We start from the raw sequence: 22,777 nt of genomic DNA, 5'->3' as shown, positions 1-22,777 counted from the left end.
CACCTTTCGCCCAGGGACAAAGAATCGCAAAGCAGACGCCCTCTCGCGTCTCCACGGGTCGAACACAGTCTCCTCGGAGGACAAGACCATCTTGGCCCCCTCGCTGATTGTCGCACCCATACTGTGGAATATAGAAGAGGACATCCGAAGGGGTCTTGAGAGGGAACCTGCGCCTCCCAACCGACCCGTGGATAAAACCTTTGTCCCCACGACGCTCCGCAAGAGGATCATCATCTGGGCCCACACCTCTCTGTCTTCCGGTCACCCTGGAATAACTCGAACCACCCAGCTCATTTCTAACAAGTTTTGGTGGCCCACCTTGGCCTCTGACGTGAGGCGGTATGTAAGATCATGTTCTGTTTGCGCCATTACCAAGACCCCACGAGAAGTCCCAGCCGGAAAACTCCTCCCACTGCCGATTCCACAGAGACCGTGGTCTCACATTTCAATAGATTTCATTACAGATCTACCTCAATCCAACGGAAACACCACGGTCTTGGTAGTGGTAGATCGATTTTCCAAAGCTTGCCGCCTAATTCCCTTTGCTTCTCTCCCCTCTGCTCTCCAGGTTGCGGATGCCATGTTCCACCACATCTTCCGTTGTTTTGGCCTTCCGGAGGAAATTCTCTCCGACCGTGGCCCCCAGTTTACCTCTCGGGTGTGGAAGGCTTTCATGGAGAGACTGGGAGTCACGGTTAACCTCACATCGGGCTACCACCCGGAGTCTAATGGCCAGGCAGAGCGGACCATCCAGGACCTGGGGAGGTTCCTCCGTAGCTACTGCTACAGTCGTCAGCACGACTGGTCTCAGTTCCTACCCTGGGCGGAATACGCTCAGAATTCTCTACGTCATTCTTCTACTGGTTTAACTCCCTTTCAGTGCGTGCTAGGATATCAACCTCCCTTGTGTCCCTGGAATCCGAGCCAGACTGAGGCTCCTGCGGTGGATGACTGGTTTCGGCGGGCGGAAAGAGTTTGGCAAATGGCCCATGTACATCTCCAGAGAGCCGTCCGCCGACAAAAGTTGCAAGCAGATCGCCACCGCAGGGACCCCCCAGTTTTCCATCCTGGTGACAGAGTCTGGCTCTCTACCCGCGACATCAAGCTCCGCCTGCCTTGCCGTAAACTCAGCCCGCGGTTTGTGGGGCCGTTTAAAGTCCTCCGGAGGGTCAACCCAGTTAGCTATACATTACAATTACCCTCAAATTATAAAATCTCACCCACCTTCCATGTCTCTCTCCTCAGGCCGATGATTCCCGGTCCACTGGCTGATGCGGCCCCGCGGGATGCTCCACCTCCCACATTGGAGATAGACGGCTCACCAGCTTACTCGGTGCGCGCTCTCCTGGACTCCAGACGTCGTCAGGGCCGCATGCAGTATTTGGTGGACTGGGAGGGGTACGGTCCCGAGGAGCGATGCTGGGTCCCCGTTTCTGACATCCTGGATCCCAATCTCATCACTGATTTTCATCGCAACCACCCTGATCGCCCAGCCCCTCGCCCTCGGGGACGTCCCCCTGTCCGGCGACGTCACACGGCTGGAGCCGTGCCTCAAGGGGGGGGTACTGTAACGACCTCGTCTCCTCCCGCACCGACTCCAGCCATTCAGCGATCGGCGTCGCCGGTTTACTAATCATCGGCTTGTCCCTTCATCACCTACACCTGTTTTCACTTTTGTTTTCCCTGATTTCCCCCTCTTTATTAAGCTCCCTGTTTCACTCTTTCTTTGCGAAGTCTACACGCACCATATGTGTACTCTGAGCATCTAGAATCTGTTTTTGATACCATCAGTATTATTCTGTGTTGTAACCCGTTCGTCTTCTGTCTTGTTTGAGATTCGTGTACTCGCTTGTTTTTTGATTAAAATTTCATCCAACTCTGCACTTGCGTCCGGCTACCTGGTGATCTCGTTACAATAATAAATCAACATTTTATATTTGTATAAAATTTGTTTTTTCCTTTTGACTTAAAGTGCTTCTGCTTTCCTTCTTTAATAAAATAAAATAAAAGTAGCTAGCCATGACCTACTCGTGCAAAAAATGGCATGAGTTGTGTTTGGCAATAAATGATTGAACTATGTGTGTACAATTCCAAAACAAAAACAATAAAGCAGTCAGTAGCAGTCCTTTTATAAAATATAGTTATAATAATAAAAGAAGATAACATATTATTGCAGCACCTGGATCTTTTGAACAAAACAAGTCACATTCACAGTGGAACATCAGCATTTTTTAGTACCCCCTAGGTTACTACAGAGCTGGTATAGAATAAATAGCACTGTGCTACTAAATTATGGCTATGATGGAATGGTATGCTTTAGCTTGTATTTACTAACCTCTGAAATCCATTGAAGTGGACCACAGAAAATGAGTACACTCTTCTCCTGGATATACGTCACATAATAAGTTGTATAGTATCACGTTGCAAATGCATTACATACAAACATGTCATTGACTGAAAATCTCTGACTAAGATGCCTTAATTTTGGGCTTCAGAAGCTTCTTCATGGCATAGAACTCTCTGCAATATCTAGTAACATCATGGAGTTTGTAGAAAATGGGCCTGAACTGAGTCTGAATTTTGTTTTTACCATAGTACATCAAGTTTAAAGTATTATTTAAGAGTAAAGCCTTGACCTCCTGGGTATTGAAAAGCAGCCCTGTTAAAGTGGTGTGTGTCACAGACTAAAGGCGATTCTGGATGCATGTTAAGATTTCTGTTTTATTAGAAATAAACATTACGAAACAAAAGACTTCTGGGAACTTAAAGGATTCAAACTTCTTGTTCACACAACACATTGACAACACAATTCCACACTCAAAACAAGGTAAGACTTGGAGTATTTATGCACAACAGAACAGGATGAGACTAACCAAAAACAGGTGCAACTGATGATTCAGTTACCATGGTTAACTAAGGGATCAGGAAGTGCATATGTAAATCTTACAATGACCAGAAGGGGGGGAAAGAGAACCAGGGTGTGACAGTAATTTCCTGATGGCTGGGCAGGAGGCAGGGCTGGGTGGTCCAGAGGTGGAATAGGCAACGAGGCTTGAAGGTCTGGTGGCTCTGGGAGATGGGACTGGGCGGTCTGGAGGCAAGCCAGAAGACGGGACTAGGCGGTCCAGAGGCAGAGCAGGTGATGGCAGCAGAGGGTCCAGAGGCTTTGGACGGTCAGGTCCAGGAACAGGAGCCAGGGCAGTGACGGTGACCAGAGCTGGAGGAGGAGCCTCCAAGGAGACGGGGCCAGGACCAAGATCCTCCGAGCCAATGGTGCCAGGACCAGGAGCTGGAGGCGGAGTGTGGCAGGGTAAAGCCGAACAGGGGTTTGGGTTACTCAAAACACACCAAAAACAAACAAACAAACACAAAATGGCTCCGCCGCAAATAGCATGTAAGTGCAAGATGTTTTATTTACAGTGCACAAAAAGAAAAGAAAACAAAAAAAAGTCCCAACCAAAGTGAAGAAAAGTGAAAAAAAAAATGTCCAAAATGGCAAATATGTACAGTGGGGAGGAAAAAGAGAAAAAAAAAAATATATATATATATATATATATGAAAAACAAAACAAAGAACAAAAAATATATAGATAGATTAACAAATAAATGAACAAATCGCTACTCTCAGTTTCTCAAATTCAATTCAGCACACCACACAGCTACTTTCTGTTCTCCTGACTCTCTCAACATACAATGATTGAAACCCTCTTTTCGCTCATAAGCCCCTCCCCCAGAACATACCACATTCGTTCTGTTAATTTAAAAATAATATTGCCCATCATAATCATTTCATTGTACAGACAAAATCACCACTGCTTTTATACACATATTTATACAATCCCAATTTCACCTATCCCCATAATTTCAATAGATCGTCACATTTTCACATCCAACTCCTTCGCTGGTTTTGTGGTACCTTCCCATACTACAAACATTTAAATGTGTAATTGTGTGTGTGTGTGTAACATGATAAAGACGGTAACTGTAAAGACAACGACAGTCGAGATGATAACTAACATTTAGGTGTAGTTGAGTGTGTTTGTAGTGTATTTTAAACCGTACGATTGTGAACGTGAATTGGAAACGTTTGTGTGTATGAAACCGGGTAATCTGCTGCTTGCTTCGAGTGTGCACCCTCGAGGCTAGCGCGATATTTTAGTGAAATGTGCATTAGTGATATGTATGTAAACACGTACAGGCAATGGGACACAAACACAAATGAATAAATGGATGAATGGATGAATGAATGAATGAATTCTGTGGAACTATGGGGTAAGGTGGGAGAAAGGATGCCGCTCGCGGCCTGAGACAGAGCCCTCTGTCACAAGGAGCCTACGTAGTGATGGGGCTTGCCTCCCTGCATTCGGGGAGTGAAAAAAGCACAACATATACTTTAATAAATTACATCTGTGATCAACAAGGTTTGGTTTTGTTACATCTGCATATGTACGAGCTGGCACATGTGAGATATATGGCCTTTCTAGGTACGAATCTGTCCAAGTGGGAGCCCCTTTACTAGGTAAGAATCTGTCTGAATGGGAGGTCTTAAAAATGACCAATGAACTCATCATAATAAGTGGGAGGAGAGTATTATAAAAATGAATAAAACAAAGTGTGAATTTGGAAATCAGTAGGATGCTGAAATGCAGAACCGACACATCTTGAAGGTTCTCTGGCTACAGCACGAGAACTCATCCTCTGATACTAATCTGTTACTTGAACAGGATGGATAACACCCTTGCAGTGAACGAAAACTATGAAACTCAGTATTGCTTTCCATTTTACAACTTTTCTTGTTTGAGGGCAGTGTGGACTAATGGAGAAAACATCATGATGTACATATTTTTTGCTTCTGTGTCAGTGTTAACAGTGTTCTTGAACCTACTAGTGATAATCTCTATTTCCCACTTTAAGCAGCTCCACACTCCAACCAACTTGCTCATTCTCTCGCTGGCTGTGTCAGATCTGATTGTTGGATTTTTTGTCATGCCCTTGGAGAGCATACGACTAATTGAAAATTGCTGGTACTTTGGGGATGTGTTTTGCTCCATTTATCCATTAATTCTGTATGTTGTTGTTTCAGCATCTCTTGGCAACCTTGTTTTTATATCTATTGACCGCTATATTGCTGTGAGTAATCCATTACACTATACGTCTTTTGTAACCAATGGTAAAACTTTGATTTGTATATTCATTTGCTGGTCTTGTTCTCTTTTTTATTCTGTAAGCATATTGTTTAATCATTTATTTTATCCAGAGACACACGGCACATGCTACGGAGAGTGTGTGCTCATCATCAGCTTCACTTGGGTTGTCATTGACCTTTTTGTTTCCTTAATTGCACCATGTTCTGTTGTGTGCTCCCTGTATATGAGGATATTTTGCATTGCAAGACGTCAGGCTAATGTGATTAAGTCTGTTAAAGTAAATTTAAAATCTGAGGGTGAGGTCGTGGCTTCTAAGTCTGAGAGGAAAGCAGCAAAAACTCTAGGAATAGTTGTTGCAATTTATATGCTTTGTTGGGTACCATATTACATTTCCATTCTGGCTGAGGGTAGCATTAGTTCTGCATCATTTTACAGCAGTTTTTTCTCCTGGGTTATGAACATGAACTCATGCATGAACCCAATAATATATGCATTGTTTTATCCTTGGTTCAGGGTATCAGTGAAACACACTTTAACACTCAAAATATTTGAGCCATCATCTTCATATATATCTTTGCTACACTAGGATATTTCAAATAACAATAAAAGATGTTTATATTCTTTTGACCAAACAATATTTTCAATTGATCTGAAATATGTGTGAGAACAGAGGGATTTTCATCATTTTTTCATAAACATATCCGTTGTAAAATAATAATGTGCATCCTGTTTCAGAGGGTTTTTTTGTGCTGAGAATATGAGAAAACAATAGTAATTCAAATAAACAAATAAACCTCTAAAAATAACCATGTAAAACAATTGCTGTGAAGTATTACACTGCATGACTCATTTCAAGTACCAATCAGAAAACTGTCCTTAATTCCACATTTCATTTTAGAGGAACAACAAACTGTTTCCTGAAACATATGAAGTAAGCTCGTAAATTTTATCCATCTGATTTTCTCCTCACTGCAGCAGGTTTATTACCTTTTAATAGTAGTAAAAGTTTGCCATTAGCACATATATAAAGAGACTTTGTGAGCCAGCCACATCTTATGCTACTTCAGAACCACACTAAACAGTTGAGTGGGACAGCAGCACTTCTACCAATAATGTGCTTACATACCACATCCAAAGGTCCTGGCAGGAGAAAATAGCCAGCTAATTACTTCACTCTTCTTATTTATTGGTAATTACACTTGATATTTATTTATTTTCATCTTTACCTGCTTTTGCACAACTCAGATTACAGCTACGTTAAAATTATGCTATGATTGCACATCTAGGAAACATGGCGCATGAGCGATGAGCACACATTAGTTGAAAGAAAAAGGTTCTTGGTTGAAGTCCTAGTACAGGTCCTTACTGCATGGAGTTTGCATGATGAGGTCAGATTGAATATCCACTGATCTTCACAACTCTTATTTAATATTCTTTTTCTCCGGTCCATTTTCATATGCCTCTATATAGCATACTAGTAACCTTCATAAAACTGCCATGACATAAAGCAGGGCCTAATAAACACGTCAAATTCCCTTCATATTAAAATTAGTGACTGCCCCCCTTCACTATGATGCCTGCATAATAGCACTTTCAGGAAAAGCGCTTGTGACTGGATAGTATTGTTGGATTTTCTTGTGATTTTACAAGTAAACGAACCGGAGCGAAAGTGCGCTTGGAGAAAAGCTTTATTTGGTGGTGGAACCCGGTAGCAAGTCTGCCTGCGTCGAAGCTTAACTCAGCGAACTGTTACCGCGATCGGCCTTTTATACCATGAAGCAAACAGACAATAGGTGTACAACGTTGCTTGATGCAAATCAGAATCTAGCTGTTATTGCTAAATTCCCCTTTTGTCTGTGATGGCTGCCATTCGCTCATTACCGGTTGTATTTTGCTTTAATCAATTGCTCTTGGCTCCAGCAGTAACGCGGCGCAAAAGGTGTGAAGCTTTCTTTGTATCTATGGTAATAAGACCATCAGGTTAAACAGTTCTCCTATCATGAACCATGTCTGTTCAGATGTCACTATAATCTTACAGTATTTATCATGAGAAGCTGTTTGAATCTTGGCTTGGACAATTCCATTCAACAATGTTCAATTAAACATGACATGCTTTTATTTTTAGTGCTGTGTTCCAAACACATATGATGAATAAACGTCCCCAGTTCTTTTACTTCAACTCATTTCAACCTTGACTGAACAAGGCTCCAGTCTGAATCCTCATAATAAGTGCACCGAATCTCACTAAAATACCAAGATTAAGTGAATTTTCAAACTTAAGTGGAAAAATGGTCAAACAGAGTGAGGTAAGTGCCCTTTAGTTATTATATTATTGATACACTTTGACTGGCTGTAGAGTATCATTGTGCTTATATTCATAATCACCCTTTATAGATGCATCTACACATCGAATTGTGTTAGTGAAACATCGAGCCTACTGTTACCCACTGCACAAGACATCATGCATGCATATATATATATATATATATATATATATATTTATTTATTTATTTATTTTTTTGGATGTACAATGGCCTATGTTTTTTGCCAGATGGCCTTGATTCATGGAGACCCAGTCCTTAGCTGTCTCCCCAACCAACTCTTTCCCTCCACATCTGGGAGCCCACAGGGAGCCTTGGTTTTAGGCTGAACATAAGCTTGTATGGTGAGTAACCTGATACACTGTTGTATTGTAAGCAGATAACACCCGTGGGAGTGGTTTGGGCCAGACTCTCCTCTTATTTTGGGGAAAGGTATGGAGCAAGTCATGGAGGCTCCAGTTAAACCACTCATACTGTCCATTGCCCTCTGGGATGCACAGGATCATGGTGCTTTTGTCCACTCCATACAGTTCACCCTCAAAACTGCAGCCCTGGTCCAAATGCATTTGCTTTGCTATGCTGTATGTATGGCCAGCATTCTGTAAGGACATAGGCAACTGTGCTGGCCTTTTGGTCAGCACTGAGGTGGGACTGTGTGAACTTGGAGAACACATCAGTGACTACTAACAAATTCTTGCAGCCATTATGTACTCAGTTTAGAATGATGAAGTCAATAGACAACATTTCTAAAGGCTTGGAGGCAAGAAACTGGCTCTGAAAAGTCCAGACCTGAGGGTCTGACTACCTTGGTCACCAAACACTACTCCCATTTTCTGCACCACTGGTCAATGTAACAACACATATTGGGCCAATAGCACCTTTGAAATATCAAATTTGTGGTCCTGTCTGTGCCTTGTGAGCCAAGGTTGTAATGGAGGCCAGGAAGGTCCTCTTCTTGTAGAACTGCCAGGGGGGCTTGCTGCAGCTTTGTTCTTCCAGGCAGCATTACCAGATAGAACATATCCCTTTCATGGATCTACTGCCATTAACCAAACCAAGAGATAAATATGCAGTACACTTCTTTTACATGTGAGGTTATGACAGCATTCCTCACCACATCTGCAAAATAGTTTTGGGACAGGTATATGACTAGATAGCATTCACCTGAAGATGTCTGAGTCTGGTCATGAACCTCAGCCACAAGTCAGTAATAATGCATTAAACCTCAAAGATATTAAAACAATTGGTTATGCAGGTTTCCATAATCTACATTCATGCATATAGCCAAATCACTTTATTGATTATTTTTAAACCCTTTATGGCATATATTATTATTTTATAGATTTTTTAGCGTTACTGTCAGCTGGGAGCTTGCCAGAAGAATATGGGGAGGTATTTTCAATGGCTAATTTTATCACGTCATAATAAGGGAGGAGTAAGTTCCCCTCAAACATATAAAAACTGATTTGATGGAGTTTTTGCAGTATCCACATGCATAGTGTTAAGGACAAGAAAACTAAAAATATACTGAAAGCTCGTAATGACTCTCACACTCAGATAGGCTTCTGAAGACATAAGATATTTTGATAAACTTGAACGTCATGGATATGCAATACTGTTATCCACTGGACAACTCATCATGCAATAAATTTGCAACCTAAGTTTGAATATATTATTATGTACCTCTTCTTTTTATCAGTGTCAGTTTGCACTGTGATTCTGAACCTGTTGGTGATGAAATGAAAACCAGCCACTTCAAACAGCTGCATACTCCAACCAACTTGCTCATCCTTTCTACGGCTGTGGCAGATATGATTGTTGGATTGTTTGTTATGCCATTGGAGGGCATTCGATTAATTGAAACATGCTGGTATTTTGGAGATGTGTTTTGTGTATTATTTCCAGTCGTTCTGTTTGTGGTTGTTTCTGCTTCTCTTGGTAATATAGTCTTTATATCTGTTGACCGATATATTGCAGTGAGTGATTGTTACGTCCCAGATAGTGAGTTGGGTCTAGGGGTATGATGCAGGGACGTAGCATAAAGAAACCCACCACCGGTGTCGGGTTGGGACGGTGCGAGGAGGAAAAAACACACGGACACGGGAGCAATGTACAACAAAAAAAGTGCAACGTATTAAAGATATTTACAAAGTGAACAAAGGGATATTTACAAGAATATATATATATATATATATATATATATATATATATATATATATATACACAGGAATATTTACAAACGAACACGGAGAGGGGAGAGAACGATAGACGGTGCCAAAGGAATGAACGAAATAGAACAAAAACCAGCCTAAATGCCTACCGGAAACACACACTTAACTACGAAAACAAAAAGGTGGCAGAGCCAAAATGAACCTAACTACACTCACTGACTACCAAAACAACACATACAATAGTGGCACCCACCTCTAACCTAACCCCTATACACAGTTAACTCCTAACGCGGGGATCCCCCTCTTACCTGTTCCTCTCCCCACGCCAGTCGAAAACAACCAAAGCCAATCCGTAATCCAAAACCGTAGTCAAACAATAACAAAAGTCAAACATGATACACAGTGAGTAGTTACAACACAAGAGAGCACAAGAGCGAACGCAACGAGACCGAAAATCTACCAACAGTTAAAACCGGCATCTTTAAATTTCCGCGCCCCATCTCCGGTTGGCCATCAGACAAGGGGCACTCCATCTTTGGTTGGCTGGCTGGGAACACGGAGGTGGGACGCAACACCAGGCCAGGTGGGGAGTGGCAGCTGTTTCGCGCCACCACTGGATCCCTGCGTCAGGTGACGGGGAGAGGAGAGAGAGAAAAAACAAGACACAGGATGCAACAAGACGCAAACACACACACACAAATGCGCCGCACGTAACAGTAATCATTTGCATTACACCTTTAAAGTGACTCTTCATAAGGCTACATTTTGTATCTCTATTACCTGGTTATGCTCTTCCATTTATTCTGTGTGTATGCTACACAATCATATATTTTATGCAGAGACAAGAAGCACATGCCATGGCGAGTGTCGTCTTGTCATCAGTTTCATTTGGGTGGTCATTGACGTCTTTGTTTCATTGCTTGCCCCTTGTCTCATTGTTATAGTATTATACTTGAGAATTTACTGTGTAGCAAAGTATCAGGTCAAGGTGATTAACTCTGTAACAGTTAGCACCAAACTTGGAGGTAATGGTCACACTCTTAAAAAGTCTGAAAGGAAAGCAGCAAAAACCTTAGGTATTACTGTTGTCATTTATCCTCCTTGTTGGATACTGTATTACATTTTGACTCTTTCACTGGAAAAGATCACATCTTTATCTCTTCTGGAGACTTTTCTTCGTTGGTTTATGTACCTGAATTCATGTATGAATCCAATTATTTATGCTCTGAATTATCCATAGTTTAAAATATCAGCCAAACTCATTTTAAATCTTAAAATATTTGAGAAGTCATCATCATACTTAAATTTATTTACAGATGAAATGTAACCTACACTATGATTTAACCCACAAGTTCCATAATTTTCTGCTTTTTATTTGCTTAACCTGCAAAAACAGGTTATAAAGAGATTTTGGTTTGAGTGCAATAGTATTAGAATGCCAAAGTACAGCATTATCAGGGTGTCACGCTGGTGGAGTGGTGCAGGACCCAAGTGCAAGACACGAAGATGGAGGTGACAAAACGGAGGACTTTACTAACAAACGGAAGATCAAAATACAAGTGCAGACTGGAACAAAACCGATAACAAAAAGGTACAGCATAACAGAGTGCTCGAAACACAAACAACGATAGACAAAGGACAAGGCAAACACAAGGGCTTAAATACAGAGGGAGAACTAAACAGGGCAAAACAGGATTGGTACAAATTAACGAGGTTAATAATGAGACAAACAGGGACAGGTGAGGGGCGGAGACAGACAGAACAAGAGCACAAAGACAGAACAAAACAAGAGTCCAAAAGATGAGGTGCAGGCTGTGACACAGGGTGACTGTGTGTGTGTGTGTTATGGTGAGGATATTTACTTCAGTGGCAATTTATTTAGGACAGCTCAATACTGATAAGAACCTCAGCATTTCTTCACACGTATGGACGAGCGTCAATGACTAGATAATGACACGTTCATTTCATCGCATGAACTGCTGAGTAAGAAGACTGAGTATTTAAAGGTACAAAATTAGGAATATCCAGGCAGCTCAGAAAATAAATGTAAATCCATAATATGGCTAAATATAAGTACATTGTATGGTTAACTTTGCTAATAGATTTTCCAGCTGTGTGCAATTTGGAGGATTAAAAACAAATATTGTTTGTTATTACAAAATTTCAGAAATTTGGTCATCATTGAGCACATTCTTTACACTAGTTGTGAACACCACCACATAAAGTGGGCAGACATGTCCTTTCTTAAGCCATAACTGAAGCAAAGTAGTAAGACACTGGGATTCAGTTTACCAAGTTTATAAATAGATCTGTTGATGTAATCTGCAGTTACAGACAGGTACACCAGCTGCATCATGTAAATCAGTTACAAATGGGTAAAAAGCAAGCATACCTTGATAGGGGTTCAGTATAGCACTCTGTAGCCTTGAAAGGTCACAGCCGCAAAGGAGGATCATAGGGGATCTTTCTCCAACTCAGTTCATCTCTCTTCCTAAACTAAGGTGTGGATGGCTAAACTGGTGAGTGCTAAGCCCCAGGTATATGGACAAGACACTTTGACAACTCCAAGGTTCTAGGTGGGTGAAACTATAGTTTTTTAAAATTGTTATCCCACCTCAACAGGTTCCAATTACAAAGATGAGACGCCCCCTCAAGGACCAGTGTTCAGACTTATCTTTTTGTAACAACAAATAGACTGGTTTATTCACATGTAACACTGCGTGAAAAGTGGTGTATTCGGAAATATCCGGACAAAGTAAACTTCCGCTAAACATGCTGTTTTCCGGAGGTATTCGGATGCCTGCAGAACTTTGTCATGCGGACCTGAAAACTCCCGCAAATGTCCAAATACAGCTGTTAGACGGCAGTTTTCGGGCATCCGCGTGACCACAGTCGTTAGCTGATGGCTTGGCCTTTCAAATGCTAATAACAGTCAGTGGTCTAGGTGGGACTGGGTATAGAAGCCTGCCCCCCTTCCTCACTGTAACTTTCTATCAGTTAGCCTATATGTAATATGTAGCCGATATTTTGATAACCACACAAACTTCTTAGGTGTTGCATGGTGTATAATATAGCAGTGGTAGGCCCATGTAGCCTTTAATGTCATTGCTCTGTCGTGCAGCTAAATTACAATGGACACTTCAAATGGAGCATACAAAAACACACTGAAAACATAATTTAAAAAAAGTCTAAATGAGAGGTTCATTAATCACATATTTGATAGTTATGCAACTGTCCTTTACTTGGGGTCAAAGGTACAGGGTGACCAGATGCAAACAGACCAAATGGGGAACAAGTAGTAAGTTTGTGTGGGACAATATGGGACATGTTACTAATGCTGAGAGATAATGTAAAACTTAGATATAATGTCAGTCTAACTGAATAAGAAACACTTGTATACACTTGTATTGATAGACATCCACCATGCATTGGCCATTACAGGCCCATGAAAGGCAACTGTACTTAAGCAAAGCAGCAGGCATCATACAGCTCAAGTCTTTCAAGTTAAAGCCCTGACCAAATCCAACTATAAGAATAAATAAGGCTCAAAATGAAATATTACATAAAATAAAACAATTTCAATGCAAATCTTTATATCAAGCCAAAATCTCTATTGGATGAGTAGCATGGTCAGAAGGGATAAAAGAACTTTTTCCTTTCTTTTTGACCATGACGTCGGCTGACAGCGTTTATCTTCATATCTGTAAAGTTTTACTAGGTTTTTGTGACGTAGCAAAGAAATTCGTCGGCCCCAGCTGCACAGTTTGATTGACGGCCGCCACAGACTCTTGATGACCGCCCTCAATGCTCTCCTCTCAGCCATTTGGTGAAAGCAAGGCTTTAAAAAAAACTCGCCTATGTTGCATTTTTACTGCTTTTGACATAGCGCTATTAAATAGATTAGAAACTATGCTCATGCGCGGGCGGGTAAAATAATGGATCCATATATTTTTTATTTCTGACAGTTAAAAACCAAACGACCAGCGAAAATGCGGGACATTATTTCAGTATGAGGGATGCGGGACAAAGGATACAGGACTTTAAAAAAAAAAAAAAAGTTTACAGGGCATAGGAGTTTTTGTTGTTGTTCCTCGATTGTTTGTTCGGAATGTTTGTCCTCAGTACGAGGACGCGCCCCATTTTCAAACCACCCACTTAGAATCTGAGGTTGAGTCCTGTCCAATCAGTTTTCTGTGCGTGCATGGCGTAGGGTGACAGTAACCAATAGCATTGTGTGCAACTGCAGCGCGAAATTTGCTTTGGGGTAGGGGATATCTGTAGTGAGGTAAGGAGAAGCGAGTCACTGAAGGATTACAGAAGTTGTACTCCCTATTCTGTCGATAGTGTGCATTTTGAAGATGGCTTGCAAAAGAACACTTAAGTTTTCGAACGGACAGCGGAGTGGAGAGGCTACTCGTGCGCCGGGAATATCCAATTTTTCCAACGCCAAGTCCAAACGAAAACAAACAACTGGTGTCCCCGTTAAATGCATTTTTAAGAAGATGTCTGAACAGCAGTAAACGCTCATGGAGAATGTTATTCGGCGGTTGGACAGGATGGAGTCCCATCAAAGAGGACAAGAGGAGTCTGCCCGAGAAAAGAAGACGAGCGGGGAATAACTCTGTTTCGGTAAGTTTATTTCTGTAGCCTTCTGGCTTTCGTCTTTGACTGCCGCGCATTCTGATACGTTCACATTTCTCTATTTGCTTTATCCCTTAATGTGGTTGAACATTTGTATTAACTCTTGTATTAATTTTGCTTCTACAGGGAGCTGTGCGGAGAATGCATAATGCTGAAAACAACATGCACAGATATGATCCACGGACAAGGTAGGACAGCGTGTTTTGTTGGTAGACTATATCGTCGCGATTGTTTCATAGCAGTGCCTGGAATTCTAAACAAACTTTTAATCAATCTTCCTTTCTTCTCCGCTTTTTTTTCTCTCTAGCATCCTGAAAGACCGATTGAGACTATTCGAAAGAGTTACCGGGTGAATCCAGAGAACAAAGAGGGGGGCAGGATCGCCACTCGAACGAGGCAAAGGAGGAGAAGAGTAAGTCAAAACATCATTTCCCTAGTAGTTCTTAGACTTTTTCTCCATTTGCTATTTTCAGTGATGTAATTTCTGTTTTCACTCTGTTTTCCATCTGCACAAGGCCAGAGCTAGTGTTCTTTAAACTGAGGAAGAGGCTGCCATATGGAGGACCGCATCAGTAGATGTAATTTCTGAAGAGGACGCCGCCAGCTTGGATGGAAGGCCAGCGTGGGTCCTCCCGCCTAGCACAGAGGTGTTTGCACTGTGTGGGGTGCTACAGAATAGAGACCACGGAAGCTGGGTTGTTCTTGGGAATGCTCAACATTTAGAGTTTCATTTATGCTCCCAAAAGCATTTGTATTATATACTATGATATTACAGTATATTCTGTTCTAATGTATTCTATTCTGTTATAAATTGTACATTGAGATATATATATATATATAATTGTCAATTTATATGCCTTATATTATACTGTATTTGCTTTATTTATAATAAAATTTGTGTAATTCATTTTTGTTTGCCAGACTATCTATACAATCTACCTATGAACATAAAACAACACCACCACCAATAATTATAATAATAATAATAATAATAATAATAATAATTATTATTATTATTATTATTATATAAACCATATGAATTCATGTCTGGGGACCCACAATGGACCAATGGGGAAGGGTTTTAGAGGAGGGGCAAGACATTGCTCCACCAATCCAAAGAAAGACTTTTGACCAATTGCAGGATACCTGGTGGCCCAAGGTGTGAAGTGCAAATGTTCCCTTCCAAGCACCCCCAAGGGATTATTCACCATGGCAACTAAGGGCTCTAGGCAGACCCCAAAACACGGTACATATTCAGGAGTATTCCATGCCGCGTAACAGAGCTGCAAACTGCCGGATACAGCCGATAATGTGGAGTATCCGGGAATATACAGGAGTATTCCAGTCCGGATACACCTCTTTTCACGCAGTGTAAATAATTAAAGACAGAAAGTAAACAAATCAGAATAGTCATTAGAACTTAACATCTCTTCACTGTATGGGAGTTTCCAATGAAGAAAAACTACTAACACATGAACTATACAATTCTTTAATGTCAGCAAAAACTCGGGTCTCTTAAACCTTTTGGACATCACATAACATTGTAGTATGGGATCATTATTACCACCAACCCTCATTAGGTTCTTAAAATAAATTTTTCACCTCACAGATAGAAATGATCATTACAGTAGTGGACAAAAGCAAATAACTTACATGCACATAAACAAACAAAGACAAACAAACAAACAAGCAAACAACAACAGACACAAAAAACAAAACACGTGCAGAGTTAAACTTGAGGGTGAGGGTGATTCACTAGATACTGAAATAAAGTCTGAAAGTGTCCCTTTTACAGCTCAACTCAAATTCTGTCCACAAGCTTTTCAATAATAATAATAAAAAAAGCTGACTGACTCCCCTTGTTATCAATGGCTACTTGCAGATGTTGTATGGCAGGGCTCATGAATACTTAAAAAGTGATTCCCCCTCATTTTGCTGGTATTGGAAGAACTGCTTTTGCAAATCAATGAGAGGACCCATAAATGCCAAGTATAACTGAAAAGATCTTTTCTGGTTCATTTCTTTCAGCTACAAGGTAACACCTGACCTCACATTTAGTTTCCCAATCAAGGAAGTCACACAAAAACAGCCTATTCCTCCAGTCTGCAGACACACAACTGGGGGTCTAGGTACTGCTTCCACCTGATTCTCAACAGGTGCTGCACCTTCAAATAGAAAACATTAACCATAAATCCTTCAATAGTTCCTCTCTCTAACAATATAAACATAACGTTCAGTCACTGGTAGCTGAGGAGTAGCGCTAGAAGAGGCACCCTTGCTATTGTCTGAGCAAGGAGAGGGAGACTAATGATTCAGTTCTTCTTGATGCCCTTTGAACGTCTGACTATAGCAGTTTGACCAACTTTGTCAAAGATCTAATTGATGTAATGAGTAGATTATATGACCTAACATGTTTTCTGACAAACGAAAGTCAAAAAGTGTTGCAGGGACCCAGATGACCCTTGAAAAACATTGTGAAGATGAAACATGCAAAAGGAGTGCGGTCCTAGTCATTCTTCTGTGACCATTCTCTTCCTCCCCAACTAAAAGGTACCTGTCACAGCCTGCACCTCGTTTTGTACCAATTGGTTTAAAGGTTTAAGGAGGGCAAATGAGTGGGCAGGCTAAATGTAAAGAGGCCACTACAGGGAAAAGGTAAAGTCACAAATGGCCCATTTTAACAGCCGCCCCCATATTCACAATTTAAATTTGAACATCTATAAAAAGGGCTTGAAAAAGTTGATCAATCTTCATCCGGTAGTGCGGGAAGGCTGATAAGTCGGGTCACTGGCCTTATATAGGTTTTCTTCTTCACTTGAATCTCTGCTGACCTTATCTGGTTGTCTGCACCAGGAAAAACTTTGATGACCCTTCCAACAGGCCAAAGAGAATCTGGTAACTGAGGGTCAACAATCATGACGGTCTCTCCAACTTTCATGCCCTCTGTCTCGGTCCACCATTTCTGATGGGCCTGGAGGCTAAATAAGTAGTACCTGATAAAGTGCCTCCAGAGATGATCGGCCAGGAGCTGACTGTGCCTCCATCTCTTCCGACTCAACAGCTCAGAGTCCTAATATACCACCTGCGGCAGGGAAACATCCCGCCGCCCCATAAGAAGACTATTAGGTACAATTTACAATTTAGTTATTTGGCAGACGCTTTTTACCAAAGCGACTTACAATTGGTGCACAGGTGTGACCGGGTGTGACGGAGCCATCTTAGGCAAGGAGGCAGCAGGAGTCAAGATTGTGATTTGTGGTCAAACACCTGGTGAATTTATTTTTGTGCCAATAATAAACAGGGGGGAAAAAAAGAAAAAGAAAACAAACAAACCAAACAAGAACGTATTTACACTATTTACACTATTCACACCGGAAAACAAACAAGACATAAATTCTTCAATAACTATTTTCTCTCACGAAATACACTCCTACAACCCCAACAACCAACCAACGACATCCCAACCTGTCTAAAACAAAATGGAGGGCTTTTATAGTTAAAAACAGGATGTGACGCACGCGGACCTCCTGTGGAGTTCGCGGGACTTTTCTTTTAAAATACCTGAGGCTGTGACGTACTGGTTTCTTTGACGTCACTGCAGCAAACCTCACCTCCGGGAAGCATCGCACAGGTAAGCGACAGCTCTTACAATTAACAATCAATCAACATTTACACATAGACAACATAGCCTAACGTAGCATTTTTAACAGTAATTTAGAGGATAGTGAAATATGCGAATGGATTCGTTGGCCAACTTAATCGGAAATGTTACAGAATGCTATCGAATGCTAACGTCAGTCTCTCTTTTCTGTTATTTACAGATCAATAAATGAAGACATTGGACATCACACACACACACAACAAAATCACAATAACAACAATCAATAAATATTCAACTTGAACTCAGTCCGCGTTGTGGTGAATGTGTATGTTTGTACGGTGAATGTGTATGAACAGTTCGTGCCTGCAAACAGTCCATACGTGACGGAGGGTTGATCCGTCAGACAGGGTCAGGGTCTGCTATGTCTGAGGAGGTGTAGCCAAGGGGCTTAGAGTTGAGAATACCTTCGATCTCAATGAGGACAGTTCTCAGCACTTCCTCCATGACAGTTTGAGCCCCCAATGTGACCCGAAGGGCTGTTTTGGGGGGTTGAAGCTGAACCTGATTTGCTGGCTAGCAAGTTGAGCTAGAAGATTAGGCTGAAGAGCAGCAAAGGCCTCCTGAAGCTCTTTCTCTCCCCCTCGGAAGTTGGCGCCCTAGTCACAAAGGATCTCATGAGGCTTCCCACACCGAGCAATGAAGCGCCTCAGAGCCATTAAGAAAGAGTCTGAGTCTTGGCTAGTGAGGAGGTCAATGTGAACTGCTCGGGAAGTCATGCACTTGAACAGGATTCCCCATCTCTTTTCATTTTGGCGCCCCACTTTGATAAGATAGGGGCCAAAACAGTCGACGCCGGTAGAATAAAAGGCTGGTTTGTAGACTTGTGGTCTAGCTGGGGGAAGGTCAGGCATTTGTGGTGGATTAGGACGTCCTCGCCATTTCCTGCGGTCAGCACGCTTTTGTTGATGGTGACGAATGGCCTCATGTCCTTGCAGCACCCAGTACTTCCGTCGTACTTCAGCAAAGTCCCGCTCTGGACCTGGATGATGCAACTTGTCATCATAATCCTTGATAATCATCTTAGTGAGCGGGTGTTGAGGGTCAAGGACAATCAGGTGGATGATGTCTTGCTCCCGAAGACCACTCCAGTGGAGACGGCCACTAACTCTGATGAGCTGAGTTGTCCTGTCAAATTCTGGGGCAAGACAGATTAGACGACTGTTGGTTGACACTGGCTTCCCTGCCTTTAGATGGCTCACCTCAGTCCTTCTGTGCCTGACGAATTACCTCTAGCTCAGTCTCTGCGTATTGAGGGCTCCGCTGCCCCGTGAAGCTGCTGCACAGTAGCCTCAAGGTATGCACTCAGAGTGTGATACTGCTGCAGATCAGGCAAGGGAGAGATTGAGGTCACTAGATTACAGAGGATAGGTTTCCTCACCCCATTGTCTTGCTCATTCAGAGCTAGGCATGGCGGTTCCGGCCACTGTGCTGGAGGTAGCTTGAGGAATTGGGGCCCCTAACTCCATCTGTTTCTTCCTGCCAGACTACAGAGACACTTCCCTCGTGTAATGTCATCTGCGGGGGTGTGGCTTGATGGCACATACTTCCAAGTGTCAGATTCTGTCAGGTCCTGAATCTCCGCCACCCGTGTTCCCACAAACACTTTAAATCTGCAGGAATCTGAAAGCAGCTAAGTGAGTACAGTGGTTGAATCAGTCCACAGACCAACAGAACGGATGAGGAGGGTTAACTCTGTTCTGGCTATCCTTGCCAACTGAGCTCCAGTGAGAGCTGCACACAATTCTAGGCGGGGCACTGACTGGCGCTTCTTGGGGGTGACACGGGACCTGGCATTCAAGAAAGCTATTTCTACCTTGCCCTGGGGGTTCTCACTTCTTAAGTAGGCGACTGCACCATAGGCTTGTTCTGAGGTGTAGGTACAATTGCAGTCCTAACACAAGGACACCAAAAGATGTAGGTGTGATAGGATTAATAAATCAGTCTCATAAAATTTATTAACCATTAATTTGGGTGTTCAATATTTTATTAATTAAACAACTAAGATTAATGGGATAAGCTAGCTGTAACACTGTGCTACAGTCTTAGAGAGTATTGTAGTACTAATGTATTACAATTACACTACTAAATCCATAACACTCATGAACAACCAGGTTGATGAAGGTAATTGGGAGTGCTTTGATGGCAGAGGTTGGCATTCAGTGAACACTGTGGCAGAAACAGACAGGACAACAGTTTATTTCATAGATACTATTTATTAACATAATCAATACTACTTGGCAAACTAATACTGATATGGTACAATCAATAATCAGCAGCAAATAGAATGATCAAGGCGTAAATGGTAATAAATTGGTGATGAGTTTATGTACAGGCATTCAGTGTAGGACTGAATGAGTGTTAGACCAGAGATGAGTGTGTGTGTGTGTGTGTGTGTGTGTGTGTGTGTGTGTGTGTGTGTGTGTGAGTGTGAGAGAGAGAGAGAGAGAGAGAGAGAGAGAGAGCGTGTGCGTGTATTTGGGTGTGTGCCCAGCTGCGCACTGAAGAGAGAGAAAGGAGTTCTTTGGAGAGAGGCTGTGTGCAGGCGCACATAAAAGAGGAGGAGGTGCGAGGGAGAGAGGCTATGCACAGGCAAGAGGTATGTGTGGTATGAAGATGTAGTGCGCGCGCGTGTGTGCTAGGCACCAACTAGAGTGGGGATGGGCAACGAGAAGCGCACGTGTGCGAGAGAACAAAGAATCTCTAACTTGAGAGCTAGTCTCAAGCAAGTAGGCCCTAGACTCAACAACTCTACCCAACCCTTAAGTCACGCTGCAATCCCAATGTTGGAGGTGTGCAATCAGGAAAAGGGAGTTAGAGAGAGAGAGAACACATGCCAGATCTATCCTTCATTAGTTGTGACCAAAAGAAAATAGGAAACGGCTAAAAACCGCGTCGTACATGAAATACAGTGTGTACATTCAAATCATAAAAGAATTCAAATAGCAACACTTCCTTCACGTTAACTGCATATAATCTCAGGACTAAAGTGTGCCCAGATGCCAGCCTTACTTTAAATAGCTCATTGCGTGGCGACCGAAGATGCTCTTTGGTGGCTTGATGAGCAGGGCGATTCGCAGCTCCAGGGAGAAGTTCCTTTCCTTGTCACTTGAAGATCTTCGGGGCTTGGTGGCTCGTCCGATGATCTTGAAGGGTTCTTGATTTAGTTAATCGACGTTTAAAGAAATAAAAAGGGATCCGTTTGCCTTTTCTTCGGTCGAATACTGTGTGCGTTACAGTGTAACTAGCCGGTAGAAGTTAAAGTTGCAACTGCGTGAGAGAAAGTACATTAAACTTTGGCTGTACAAATATCTCACTTCGTTGTTACTTTGTTCTTTTCTTCGGCAGAGAAACGGTGTCTCTTTATCCCGATAGGATCACTCGCCCGAGAGATCAAATACCAGGGAATAACGGAGTCTCTGTATGCAGGCAAGAACACCCGCTAGAGACACCCGCTGCTAGCAAGTTGCTGCTAAAGCGAGCTGCTGCTAGGGAGTTGTGGAATTGAAGAGCTGGAAAGAGAAAGAGTTTGGAAATTTCCGCGGTTTTATGGCGAAAATTGCGTCATCACTGTATCTGGTATCTGGCTCCATTGCTGTATCCAATACCGTTACAGTGGAATCTGAGAAGATGGGTACAGATCACCCATGCGGTCAAGCAGGGAATTTTGGGTAATATGGTATACGGGCCTGACAACCCCTACAGAGGCATCGCAGAATATGTGAATATCCCTCATACTGCTAGGGTGGTCCAACTCTGGGGTGGTATAACACCTGGATAGTGAGATCATCGGGAGGTTCTTGAGTTCGCTCTCCCATGCGTGCCAGGCGATGAGCAGATCTTGCAGCAAATGAGGGTCATCCCACTCTCTCTTTTTATCCCATAAGCGCTGTGCTAGGATCTTTGCTCTGGTTGTGTATGGAATAACATAGCCAAGGGGATCATATTGGCTGGCCAAAACTTTGTAAATGCTGCGCAGAGTTGTTGTTTCATTGTCCACGGGGCAATGCCTATATGACAGAATGTCAGAGTGGCAGTTCCAGTGCAGCCCAAGGGTGGATTCCTGAGCATTTTGCTCGCCATAGCTGAGCCAGAGTTCGCTACTGTCCGATCTGGTATAGGAAGGTGGCTAATGACTGCAGGATCATTACTGGCCCACTGTCGCAGTTCAAAGCCACTAGCAGCTAAAAGAGTGCAGAGCTTGTCCACCAAGTTCTCTGCCAGCTCGCTGGAGGTGAGACTCTGTAGACAGTTGTCTACGTAAAAGGATCTCTCAAAAGAGTCTCTGACACCCTCCCCTGGCTTACTGCGATCAAATACATGCCTTTGCAGTGCAAAGGTTGCACAGCATGGGCTGCATGTGGTTCCAAAGGGTAGAACTTGCCACTCATAGACATTGGGTGGGGCATCTCGTTTTAGGTCTCCAGAAGAACTTAAGTAGACGTCTGTCCTCTGGAAGCAGTCGTACTTGATGGAACATGCCACGAATTTCGCTACTGATGGCCGTGGAATGTTCCCTGAAGCGGAGAGGAACTGCAAGTAGTGAGGGGCCTAGAGTGGGACCAGGTAGCAGAAGATCATTCAGAATGTGGCTTTTGAATGAGAAGGAGCAGTTAAACACCACACTGTTCTTTCCATTATGCTGAACCATGTGATGTGGTATATACCATGCTTCATCTGATTGGTCTGCCTCATCTGGGTCCTGCTCCACAACATAGCCAGACTGCACTAATTTGGTGATCTCCACTTGGCAAGCAGCTTCTTGTTCTGGGCTCTTCTCTAGCCTTCTTTCATTCCCTCTCAGTTGTGGTAGTACAGCCACCTTTGGGGCCCAGAGCTG

General features: G+C 42.6%; 1 protein-coding gene and 1 pseudogene across 1 annotated transcript; both read left to right on the top strand.

Moving 5' to 3' along the window:
• Nucleotides 1–4,724: 4,724 nt before the first annotated feature.
• Nucleotides 4,725–5,732, top strand: LOC115828237 (trace amine-associated receptor 13c-like). The gene has a single exon (XM_030792190.1). The coding sequence runs from the start codon at nt 4,725–4,727 to the stop codon at nt 5,730–5,732; it is 1,008 nt and encodes a 335-aa protein (XP_030648050.1).
• Nucleotides 5,733–9,074: 3,342 nt separating this feature from the next.
• LOC115828673 (trace amine-associated receptor 8a-like) lies at nt 9,075–10,878 on the top strand (annotated as a pseudogene).
• Nucleotides 10,879–22,777: the final 11,899 nt, after the last annotated feature.

This window comes from Chanos chanos, chromosome 15 (genome assembly GCF_902362185.1).
Source record: "Chanos chanos chromosome 15, fChaCha1.1, whole genome shotgun sequence".
Classification (NCBI taxonomy): domain Eukaryota; kingdom Metazoa; phylum Chordata; class Actinopteri; order Gonorynchiformes; family Chanidae; genus Chanos; species Chanos chanos.
This window is presented reverse-complemented; position numbering and strand designations above follow the sequence as displayed.